A 12,232-nucleotide genomic window follows, 5' to 3' on the forward strand; every position below is an offset into this window, starting at 1 on the left:
CAGAGTGAGATGTGGGCTCCGCTTCCTTCCGGTACTCTGCCTGTCTAGGGTTTCCTGAACCTCTTGGCCCCTAGTTGCACACACTGTCTCAGTTGTGGGGACTCTTCCACCTATTCTAAACTGTTGGCTGCCTCAAATTGTATTCGGCCAGGGCATTTTTGAAAGAATTACAAATGAGTTAATGTCTGCACTTAGAAGAGGTAATGTGTCTTTTCAGCAGCAGCCGTCAGCCTTGCAAGAAAGAGACTTCTCTCCCAGTTGAGGTTGCTGGTTCATTTAAGTTCTTTGACAGATCGTAATACGCAGCATGTCCTTCAGGTTTATAAAGCACTTCTGCTTGATTTAGGCAATCCTCACAACAGACCGGTTGGTAGGTCAAACTGTTGCAGATTTCAGCCTGAGATTAAGAAAAGGGAATAACTTACAGGAAACTTATTGTGCTTGCTTTGCAAAGTCCATTCCTTCCAGACAGCCTGCCCTTAAAGGGCCAAACTGTTTGCAGAGCAGGATTTACTTGTAAGCAAATGGTACACAACAGTGATGAATTGTGTAGTTCTTTGTTTATTATACATGCTCTGACTCAACAGAGTAACCTAGATATTTCAAAACAATCACTTAGGCAATAATCAACCAGCTAGTGCAATCTGAAACTCTGTGGCTCCATCTGGGGCCAAAGGAGAAATAAAACCATGATAAAACCAGGAATGTCTACAAAGGGAGGGACAAAAAAGTCAAGCTGTAGGTAAGAGAGAGACCACTTGGTTGGTGCAATCTGACTAATGATTATTTTATGATTACATGACATAATCAGGAAGTAACTGTGATGTAATCATGATATGATTGTATTGTGATATAATCAGGATTAATACATCACAGTACAAAAAAGACACTCAAATCCTAGAAAGAGCGCAGAGACGAGCAACAAAAATTACTAGGGGGCTGGAGGCTAAAACGTATTAAGTACAGTTGCAGGAACTGGAAAAGTCTAGTTTAATGAAAAGAAGGAATAGGGGTGACGTGATAGCAGCCCCCCCATTGCGGCTTTTCCCCTCCCCCACAGTCATTTCCACACACCATTGCAGGCTGCCACAGAACACTCTGCTGTTTGACTGTCCCAAGCAGCTGCTTCTGCCTCCCGCTGGGACACTCACTGGGCCCTACATTGTCTGCAGGGACTCAGAGCAAGGAAGCGGTCTGTCTCCCCCAACCCGGAGCAGTTGCTTGGGGCAAGGTAGCTCTTGGCCTCAGCCAGGTGGGCTCCGCTTGTGCTGAGAGCTCCAACCAGGTTGAGATGGTGAACAATCGGCCCATGATTGCCTCAAGCAGCCTGGCCATTAACGCTTCCAGCCCAGCTCACCATCAGCCTGATGGCTCGTTTATTTCTTTGCTGTCCATCACCATTAAGACTGCATCCAGTTTTGGTCACCACGATGTAAAAAAGATGTCGAGACTCTAGAAAGGGTACAGAGAAGAGCAACAAAGATGATTAGGGGGCTGGAGGCTAAAACATATAGGGAACGGTTGCTGGAATTGGGTATGTGTAGTTTAACAAAGAGAAGGGTGAGGGGTGACATGATAGCAGTGATCCAATATCTCAGGGGCTTCCGCAAAGAAGAGGGAGTCAAGCTATTCTCCAAAGCACCTGAAAGCAGGACAAGAAGCAACAGATGGAAACTAGTCAAGGAGAGAAGCAACCTAGAACTAAGGAGAACCTTCCTGACAGTTAGAACAATTAACCAGTGGAACAACCTGCCTCCAGAGGTGGTGAATGCTCCAACACTGGAGGTTTTTAAGAAGAGACTGGACAGCCATTTCCCTGAAATGGTATAGGGTTTCCTGCCTGAGCAGGGGGTTGGACTAGATGACCTCCAAGGTCCCTTCCAACATTATTATTATTATTATTATTATTATTATTATTATTATTATTATTATTATTATTATTATTATTATTATTATTATTATTATTATTATTATTATTATTAGACACTGGATTGCATGCAAAAAATATCTGGACTTGCATGCTGTGCTAAACCATAAATTGTTTCTGTAGGTGCTTGTGATCTATTGTAGCTTCTAAAACAGTGTTGGGTTCAGGGGTCAGGCAACACGATTAACTCACATTCTGGGCCAACTATTGGGGGGAGGGGTTTAACTAAATCAGAAAAGGGCAAAGGGGGCTGTTTTCCACATCACAAAAGGGGGCAGAGAGCCATAGGTGGAATTAAAAAAAAGCTGAGATACAACTCTAGGCAATGAAAACCCTGACCTTTTATTACAGGCATTGGTTGTCTGCTTGGGGCAGCCACATCTTTTAAATACAGCCCCCTCCCGGCTAGAAAACGACTGGTTAGTCATTAATGCAACCAGGACTGTCCACAGCGAGCAAGATGGAGAATCAGAAGTAACCTAACAGACATAGCAGTGGAAGAGATCCAAAACCTTGATGACTGACACATAATCAATTAGGCAATCCACAGCCACTGAGCAGGGCAGGCCTGCTTCCCACAGATGTTTTGAGGCAGTTTCATGTCCTTACCTCTGTACAAAAGGTGGCAAAGTGGTTTGTTGGTTTATTAAATTTATACACCACCCATTGTGAAGTGATTGTGGGCCGTCTGTTCAGGGACGTGTTTATTTCCAACATCCCATCCAAAGGTTCGCCCTGCCCAAAGGAGCAAAGCTTCTCTCACTGGGTAGTAATTAGAGAAGAACTGGAAGAACGAGCGCATTTCCCAAAAGCATCTGGTCAACATCCACTAATCGCAACAACAGAACGACGAGAGTTGGCAGGGACTTCGGAGGTCTTCTAGTCCAGCCCCCTCCCCGAGCAGGGGGCTACAGTTCGCCATCCCCGACGAATGGCCCCCCCCACTCTCTTCCTACACTCCTCCAGTGATGGAGCCCCCACAACGTCTGGAGGGAAGCCCCTCCACGGGCTCCTTCGTGCCGCTGCTGTCCTCCCGGCCAGCGGCAAACCGGGCTCGCCCTGCCCCGCGCAGCGCCGCCACGGCTCGGCATCCCCGGGCTCCTGCGGCGGGGCGGGGCGGGGCGGGGCGGGGCTGGCCCGCCACCCCGCCCCCTTCGCAGGCGGGCGGGGCGGGGCGGGGCGGGGCGGGGCGGGGCGAGGGGAGGCGGCCCCGCCCGCGCGCGCGCGCTGCCCGTCCGGCTCCGCAGCCCGTGCGGCATGGCCGAGGCGCAGCAGCTGCGGGTGCAGGAGGCCATCGACGGGATGGTGCAGGGCCTGGAGCGGGAGCACATCCGCAAGATGCAGGTCGGCGGGCGGGCGGGCGGGGGGCGAGGGGCGGGCCCCGGCTCCTCCGGGCAGAGCCACGCGGCCGCCCCTCGGGCGCTGGAGCCGGGGAGGCGGCCGGGCCGGGGCCCCGCGGCGCTTCCCTCCGTCCATCTCCCGGCGCCGGGCGGGTCGGGCCGAGCGGCGCCCCGGAGGGGGCCCGGGGGGGGCGGGCGCGCGAGCGAGGCCTGACCCTGAGCGCCGCTCTCCTCCTCCTCCTCCTCCCGGCAGGGCCTCATGTTCCGCTGCAGCGCGACCTGCTGCGAAGACCAGCGGGCCTCCATGCAGCAGGTGCACCGGTGCATCGAGCGCTGCCACGCGCCGCTGGCCCAGGCGCAGGCGCTGGTGACCGGGGAGCTGGAGCGGTTCCAGGTGAGGCGCCGCGGCCAGAGACCGTTGCGCCGCCGCGGGGCCCGGATTCTGCTGCCATCGAGAGCGGCGTCTCCTCTGGCAGCTCCGCAGGGGCTCTCCCGCAGAGGAGAATCGTCCCCTCCGGCCCCTCCTCTCCTCCGGCCGCTTGGGCTGAAAATCAGGCCTCCGTTTCTCCCTATTGGCCGCAGGAAACATGAAAAGTTTGTGTGTGTGTGTGTGTGTCACACATAAAAACAGGCAGAGATTTGACTGGGCTGTTACAGCTGCCCTCTTGACTTGCTTTGCCATACTGTGAGGAATAAAAATTCAACTCCAAGGGTGCTGGAATCCAAACAGGTTTTATTGACGCATTTGCAAAGGCTCTTGGGCCCTTCTACGGGCAAGGAAAGGGCCACACTTGAATCATTTCAGCATACGCTTCTATGTCCTGTCCCTTAGGCCACATCCTTCTGTTCCAGACCCAGTTGATAGGTCCATTCTGGTCACGTGCTTTCCGACCGCCTAGCAAGCAGACCCTCCAATTATTAGATCAAAAGCCCCTTTTGTTTCTGTCTTATCTCTCCTTCCTTATCTGTGGCATGATTTGTAACATCCTGCTAACTCAGGGTGTAGCTTATCCACAAGGTGAGCCTGTCTACCTGGACTGGATAATTGCAATTACAAAGCATTTATATCTTCCCTGGTCTATAAGAATGCCTGCTTTTCATCTAGAAGCTGTGTACGTAACAGAGTTCATGCTTCAGTTAAACATGGCTGCACTTTGGTTCATAGTTATACTTTAAAATGCTAACTCTAGGCAGTTTTTATAAAGAATAAACCTTATATAAATTGAATTATATGTCATTCATAAACTATGTGCCATTCTACAATAATGTGCTTTGAGCCAGTGTATATAGTCCTTCTCTGTTCTTACTACATCTTCTTTCCTAAAAGCACCTTAGCTACTGTAAGTGCCTCTACATGTCTATTCCTTAAGCAGAAATGGAAAATTACAACATGTACATTTATCGTGTATCTCACAAATACTCTTGGCATCCCTGCCTAAGAAGCACCCCTGCTAAATTAAGGGGGGGGGGTGGCGGAACTGTTTGCACCACTTCCTCTCTCAGGATGGCTCCTGGCCTTGCAGCCCAAAGGTTCCCCAACCCTGAATTCCAAGGAAGCCCATCCTTTTACGAATCTGGGATCAGCTGATCTTCCTGTTGCATGAGGAGACGCCCCATAACTTCTCCGCTTTGCACGGAGCCTTCTGGCTGTGCTCACCTGTACCCACCTCTGGTTTTTCCCCACAGAACCGCCTCTCTCGCTGCACCATGCACTGCAATGACAAAGCAAAGGATGCCTTGGACTCTGGGAGCAAAGAATCGCAGGTGAAGCTGCAGCTGGAGAGCTGCGTGATGAAGTGTGTGGATGACCATGTTCACCTCATCCCCAGCATGACAAAGAAGATGAAGGAGACCTTGACCGGCATCGCGCAGTAGTCCTGCCCGTGCGCACAAACCCAGGTCCGCCTAGGAAGGGTGCGGTAAACTTGATGAAACTAGGAAACAAAAGTGGGAATAAATTGGGTGCTCTCTTCGGGGTGGGGTGGCCCAAGAAGCACCCTGTCTTGTGGAGGAAAGGCTGCCAGTTGTCAGAATGGGAAACGGGTGGTTGGGCTTCCCCTAGCAGCTTATGGATACGTTCACAGGCCCAGGGAATTTCCCTGCTTTGTTTTGGCCAACTCTCCCTACCCTTGTGGTGATCGTGGGGAGGGAGAGAGGAGAGGGTGCTTCGTTAGTCACCCTGAAGTTTGTTCGCCTGTTGTCTTAGCAGGGCAGATTAACTTAGGCCAGTTAAAATTAATACCTCTGGTGCTCTATAAAGACACAAAATGACTATTTCTACAATCCTGCTAAAAGAGATGGCTTGTTCTGGGCTTTGTGATGTAACTGAGTGACAGAAGACAATACTAAACCTTCTGAATTCTCCAAAGCTGCTGAGAGCGTCTATTTGTGCTTTCATCCAAATCAGGCAGGGTTTGTTTGTTTGTTTTTTGTTCAGACAGCAGATATGGATATGTGTGCCTTAATACGTCCTGAATAGGGGAAAACGCACTCGTGTGTGCATCCACATCTGGGCCAGATCTAAGCAGAAGTGTTGTCACTGGCACCGATGACGAGGGATTCAAACAGGAAAGGAGCCATCGGAACCTGGAAAGCTGGGCTGCTTCAGTTGCTGAGTGAGTCAGAAATGAACATTTTAAGGGGTTTTAAAGATGCAACATCAAAATGTGAACTTTCTATCAAAATATGTGAGGTCTTTTTAGTTACTCCCCAAACAAATGTTTATTAAATTCTTAAAATCTTGTATAGTTTTGCATTATTTGCATTTGGTCTGTGTTTTGAGTTCATTTCGATATGGAGAATTTCTGCATTTGGCCGAGTAACCTTATTGGCTACTCCCAAGGCATTGTCCTGTTAGGGTTTTTTACTTGGAAAAGTGAGCTGGAAAGAATGGTTCCTTCTCTTCATTGCTGGCTTCGAGGGCAGAATAAATAGGAGCAGTGCATATATAAGAGGCAAGGAAATACCTGTGAGTGATTGACAAAAGTGATTCTTCTACCTTTTTATGGGGTAAATTGTCGTGCTGTTTAAGTCCACGTGAACTAGATTGTGAAGGGGTGAGAAAGTCAGGTGTGGAAACAGAGCTGCCCTACCAACACGGAGAGCGGCCTTTTCTGATTGATTTCTCTTAGCCGAAGTCAATTTGCCGACATAGCAATACCATGGCACACTCCTTAAGGTAGACATGTCAAACTTGCGATGTCACATGATATTGCACAACATATTGGAGCTTTTTCACCATTGCCAGCAATGGGGTGGGCGCAGTTTCTTCATGATGCGTCCGGCCCATGGGCCGGCAGTTTGACACCCCTGCCTTAAGGGTTCCAGCACTCCATAATTTTAGCTTTGTCTGTTAGTACTTTGCATTTAGTTGTTTGCTCCTAATTTTAGAGTCAAATAGTAACTCAGCTGTGGTTGAATGGAAAAGAAACTTGGCTGTATTTGTGGAAAGAGACTGAGTTTCCTCCCCGCAGGCTTCAAAAACCAGGGAATGCTGGTCACTCCACTAAACTTGTAGTGATCCATATTTCAGAAAAATAAAAATATACCTAAATGCTTCACACTGTCTCAAAAAATAAATTTTCTGTTTGTGCAGAAGAACATCTCCATCACTGGAGATTTTTAAGAAGAGACTAGACATTCATTTGTCTGAGATGGTATAGATTCTCCTTCTTGAGCAGGGGGCTGGACTAGAAGACCTCCAAGGTCCCTTCCAGCTCTATTCTATTCTATTTTGTTCTGTTCTATTCTATTCTTTAATTGACGTATTTCTTTGGTACAATTAATCTGCATTGACCTGTGGAAGTTCAAGGGAATTCCGAGTTAGCATTGCAATTAAGTACTATGCCTGCAGTTGAACAATTGTGCACTGCTCTAATCCCCAGTGGATCCACAATTCTCTTGAATAATAAATAATATATGGATTGTGGATCCATAATCCACAAAATCTTTGGATATTGGGGTCACTGATTGGTGATCTTGTGGTTTATGAGTAAAATAGAAAATATTGCTTATGGGTTGGAAAAATACTGATCTGCAATCAGCTTAAGATCCCAATGGCCCTGTTTTTTTCATCTCTTTGAATGTACGTTATTTTCTAAAAATGTGATTAGATACATTTTAAGTGACTAAACTATTGTTGCCTGAATTTTCAATGGGCTATACAGGTAGTCCTGCAGCTCCTTAAGTGAACATGAGGTATCTCAGGATGGGGAAGGCCATGGAGGGCCTAGTGATAGAACAGGCCCCCAAGGTGTCCACGACCCACTAAGATACCTCATGCTTCCCCCTCCCTTCCTGCCGCTCCGGATTCACCTTGCAAAATCTGTCTCCTCTCTGCCGCAGTTCCTGCTGCCACCCAGATCTGAGGCCTTGGAATGCTTCCGTGCATCCTGTGCAGCCCAATCCGGACTCTGGAGGCCTTTTTCAGGCCGCTGCCGCCCGGATCTGAGGTTGGGGAACACTTCCATGCATCTCGCACAGCCCGATCCGGGCTCCGGAAGCCTTTTCCAGGCTGCTGCTGCTGCCTGGAAACTGGCCGCCGAAAGGCTACGTAAGCGTTCCCTGGCCTTAGATCTGGGCCGCAGCAGCCTGGAAAAGGCCTCCGGAGCCCCGATCCAGCCTGCAGAGACACACAGAAGCATCCACCGACTTCGGTTCTGTTCTCTGTTGCACAGAACAGAGGCCTAAAATACCATGAGATCATGCAAGATCGGTAGCATGAGATCTCGCCCCACTGATCTCACGTGATCTTGCGTTACTTTAGGCCTCCATTCTCTGTGAATGCACCGAAAGCCTGGGGCAGCCAAGAAAGCGAAGGATCTCGACCTTTGCAGGGCGAGTATTGGAGGCCTGGTGCCTGGGGAGACTTGGGCAGGGCTGGGGAGGGAATAACCAAGGTGAATGTTGCAGAGCCACTGCGGTTGCTCAGAAGGGCGAACGGCTGCCGTGGTGCTGCAATATTCATAACTTCAGGACTTGCTCATAAGCACTAGGGGGCGCTCATCACGTAACTTTGAATGAGCGTCAAGTGAACGCTCGTAACTCCGGGATTACCTGTATTCTAAAGTATTTAAGAAATTTGTAGATTACTATAAAATGAATTCAACCCTGAGGTTGGGAAACCTCATAAAAGTGTCCAAGACTGAATTTCTGGTGACGTCCAAGTCATACTCTTGCAGCTATTTCCTTGGCAATAGGACAGAAGTAGCTTGCTATGGCTACCAGGATAGTTTTCAACTAGGGATCTGTAGTACTTTCCATCCAGGTACTAGTCTGGTCTGATATTTCTGAGGATCAGCCAGGGTTGCCTAGATGTTCCACCTATTTTAGTGGATCACAGGCTAGTGCAGAAGAAACTTTCGTCGATTAATGAATAGGTCTGAGATATATTTTTTTGTTAAAGCACTGTTTACTTTGGTATTGGAAGTAGCTGAGGCTACCCTAAATAAGAGAAGTGCTCTATGCCTGTTTATATTGTTAGGCTAATTACAACAGGCTTAATACAGCAAATAATTGAATGAAGATAGGATAGGATAGGATAGAACAGAATATCTTTATTGTCATTGTGTAACTCACAACAAAATTAATTGCTGTCCACAGTGCACACTACACACAAGTAAAAACCATAAATAAGAACATACATTCCATACACACATCCTTCACATATTATTCACCATTGTGCTCCCCCTAATATCGCACTTCAGTGTTGCACTATACTGTGGTATTTAATATGGTTACAGCTCTGGGATTAAAAACTTTTTCAGCCTATTTGTCTTTGTTTTTATTATCCTGTACCGTCTGCCAGATGGTGATATTTCAAAAACAGAATGTCCGGGACGAGATGAGTCTTTAAGAATATTTTGAACTTTTCTAAGACAACAGGAACTGTACAATTCTTCCAGCAGGGGGGGGGGAGAGGAGAGGGCAGCCAATAATCCTCTGGGCGATGGTAATGACCCTCTGGAGCACTTTCCTATCTGCTACTGTGCCGTTGGCAAAGCACACACAAATGCAGTAGGTTAGAATGCTCTCTATGGAGCAACGGGAGAAGGTCACCAGCAGTTTTTCGTTCAGTTGTTTCCTGAGAAATATAATCTCTGCTGTGACACGAGCACTCAAGGCCAGGTCCTCCTTTAGGGTAACACCCAGAAACGTAAAGCCGGCCACCCGCTCCACACAGTCTCCGCTGAGGATCAAGGGCTGAATGTCTGATCTATTCCTCCTGTGATCTACTATAGCTCCTCGGTCTCAGCTGTGTTGAGAACCAAATTATTGTCTGCCCCACAAGAGCAGCCGCCCCACCTCATCCCTGTAGGCAGCCACATCCCCCTTGGAGATAAGCCCACCACTCTTGTATCATCCGCAACTTTAACAGTAATATTGCTGGCATGAGTGGGGGTGCAGTCCTAAGTGTATAGCATAATCTGATTGGGTATGTACATACCACAGATTCAATGAAATAAGGGTACACTACACAGGGTGTACTACACAGACAAAAGCACTTACTGTTTTTGCCTGAAAGTAAGACCCGGTCTTTCTTCTGGAATCTGAAACAAGCACTAGGTCTTACTTTTGGTTAGGGCTTTTACTGGTACCAGCGGGCTGCAAGCGTGCGGGGGTGGGGCCTGCACATAGGGTAGAGATGCAACACGGCGGTGAGACTATGGTGGTAGACCAAGCCCTTCCTGTGCCAGGCCAGCCCCTGCAGCCTTGGGGCGGCCGTGTTGCCCGGTGGCGGGAAGGGTGCCGAGGTGGGGGCAGCCAGGCCAACGCTCCTTCACCTTTGCCCTGGGGATCCAGAGAGGCTGCCTCCATGGCCTGGCTGAGCCCACCTGAGAGGTGAGCAGGGAGGCGGCAGCCCAGCACCAAAGCGGCAGGTGGTGCACTGGAAGCTCAGGGAGGGAGGGAGAGTGCTGAAGTGAGCAGGCGTCCTGCCGTCAGCAGCCACGCCAGCTGCCCCTTCCCCGCCAGAGCCGGAATGCCGCCACGTTTACCATGAGTGCCGGTAGATGTTGGCCTTCCCTCCAGCAGGCCTGGGCAGCTGTGGGACAGAGATGGGCCCGTTTCAGCATCTTGCCACCTGCTTTGCAGCTCCGTAGCAGTTCTCTGCCACCGTGGAGCTGGAGAGCTTGACAGACCAGATGCCCTCGCTTCCCCCAGGAATTGCATGTGTTTGCTTACCTGACTTCCAGCCCTGTCCCATTTCTCCTTTATGCTCCTCTGCCGCCCCATGCAGGGAAACAAGTTTGTGTGTGTGGCGGGTGTGTGTGTGTGTGTCAATCAATTCCAACTTCCAGAGATCTTTTGTGAGAAGTTGGAATTGACCTCCCCCCCCCCCCCGAAGCTTCTTGTGTTTCCCTGCACGCAGCAGTGGAGGAGCATGAAGGAGCAATGGGACAGGGCTGGAAGGTAGGTAAACAAAGACATGCAATTCCTGGGGGAAGTGAGGGCATCTGGGCAGTGCTGTGGTAAACTCTCCACCTCCATGGGGAAGGAGCAGCCGGCATGGGCGCTTACGGCAGGACGCCCACTTGCATCAGCACCCTCCCTCCCCGAGCCTCTGGCGCTCCACCTGCCGCTTTGGTGACTGTGGGCAGAGCTGCAAAGAGGGCCAGCGGGCCAAAAGCACCAGCAGTCTGGCTCGGAAGTGAAAGGGAAGAGGCTGGGCAGGGGAGAGGGGAATCTGCCCCACTTGTTCCGTGGCTGCTTTCGGCTGAACCTCGTTGTGCCCAAAGGCGCAGCCATGAGGCTTGGCAGATTTCCCCCATCTGACCCATGGGAGGCTGTAGCCAGGCCTCCCATGCCTAAGGTAACCCTAACCCCCATTCCCACACAACCCTATCTGCAAATAGGAAGCCCTGGGGGGAAAAATGGAAAACGTTGGGGGGGGGGGGGAAACCAGGGTTTTTCCTGTTTCCAAATTACTTTGGCTATGGCCTCTCGTGGATCAGATGGGGGGGGTCTGCCAAGCCTCTTGGCAACGGCATTGGGCGTGATGTGGCAAACTGCTGTGGCCAGCTGAAACCGGCTGCGGAACAAACCGGGCAGCATGAGAGGTGGCGGTAAGGTATACTGTAAGTTAGCAGGGTACATGGGTCAGATTCCTCCTTCCCCACAGGCTTCGCCTTGTCGCAGAGACACTGGCAGCTCCTGTCAGAATCCATTCCCCCCCCCCCCAACCTCATGTCTATGGTAGAAACCAGACGGAATTGGCGGCCGACTGCGCAGGTTCTTGAAGTACTTTCAGAGGGGACTTATATTAGGCCACCCCAAAAAACAAGCTGGGGCTTATTTTCGGGGGAAACACGGTAGAATTAGACAACCTTTGTATTTTAGAATAAGAATTATAGGTCTTCCTCATTGAGCAACCATAGTTGTGACCAGCGACTTTGGCATTAATCAAAGCAGTTGCTAAGTGAAATCACCAATGTGCTTACAATATTCCTTCAGCTTTCCAGACCTGCAGAGATTATAAAAAGCATAAATGTGAGGATTGGTTGCAAAGTTACTTTCTCATCATTGTCCAAAATGCAAATGGTCACTAAAGGCAGTTGCTAAACAATACTACCTATACTGAATTAAGATTGTAGGCTACTGTACTATTTATTTCTTAAATTTAGTTGCTGCCTATCTCTAGGCAGCTTGCAACAAGAGTATAAGATGACCTTTATTGTCATTTTTTTACTGTGGGTACAACGGCACACATCAAAAATGAAATTTAGTTGCCCGCTCTCAGTGAAACACATACACGACACACCTAAAACATACTATATACAACATATGTATAGACCCACACCCCCTACATATTCATAACAATAAAATACTAAATACTGTCCATCTTGAATATATAACGGAAGGAGGAAGCCTGAGAGTTCATAAGGTTAATGCTATATGGAATAAAACTATGGTTGAATCTGGATGTTCTGCTACAGATACCACGAAGCCATATAGATACCATGGAGAA

The 12,232-nt window shown here is 49.2% G+C and overlaps 1 protein-coding gene across 3 annotated transcripts; it reads left to right on the forward strand.

Moving 5' to 3' along the window:
* Positions 1 to 3,121: 3,121 nt before the first annotated feature.
* FAM136A (family with sequence similarity 136 member A) lies at positions 3,122 to 6,010 on the forward strand. Of its 3 annotated transcripts, none has more exons than XM_081334128.1 (4): positions 3,122 to 3,271; positions 3,521 to 3,661; positions 4,954 to 5,181; positions 5,705 to 6,010. In XM_081334128.1, exons 1-3 carry the CDS (start codon positions 3,185 to 3,187, stop codon positions 5,140 to 5,142), a joined length of 417 nt encoding a protein of 138 aa, XP_081190254.1. In that variant the 5' UTR covers positions 3,122 to 3,184; the 3' UTR covers positions 5,143 to 5,181; positions 5,705 to 6,010. The 3 variants fall into 3 exon arrangements, with proteins under 3 accessions (XP_081190254.1, XP_081190253.1, XP_081190255.1); XM_081334127.1 differs by having other exon boundaries at positions 4,954 to 5,166; XM_081334129.1 differs by having other exon boundaries at positions 4,954 to 5,166; positions 5,747 to 6,010.
* The last annotated feature ends 6,222 nt before the right edge of the window (positions 6,011 to 12,232 follow it).

Source organism: Vipera berus (assembly GCF_964194415.1).
Source record: "Vipera berus genome assembly, chromosome: 8".
Classification (NCBI taxonomy): Eukaryota; Metazoa; Chordata; class Lepidosauria; order Squamata; family Viperidae; genus Vipera; species Vipera berus.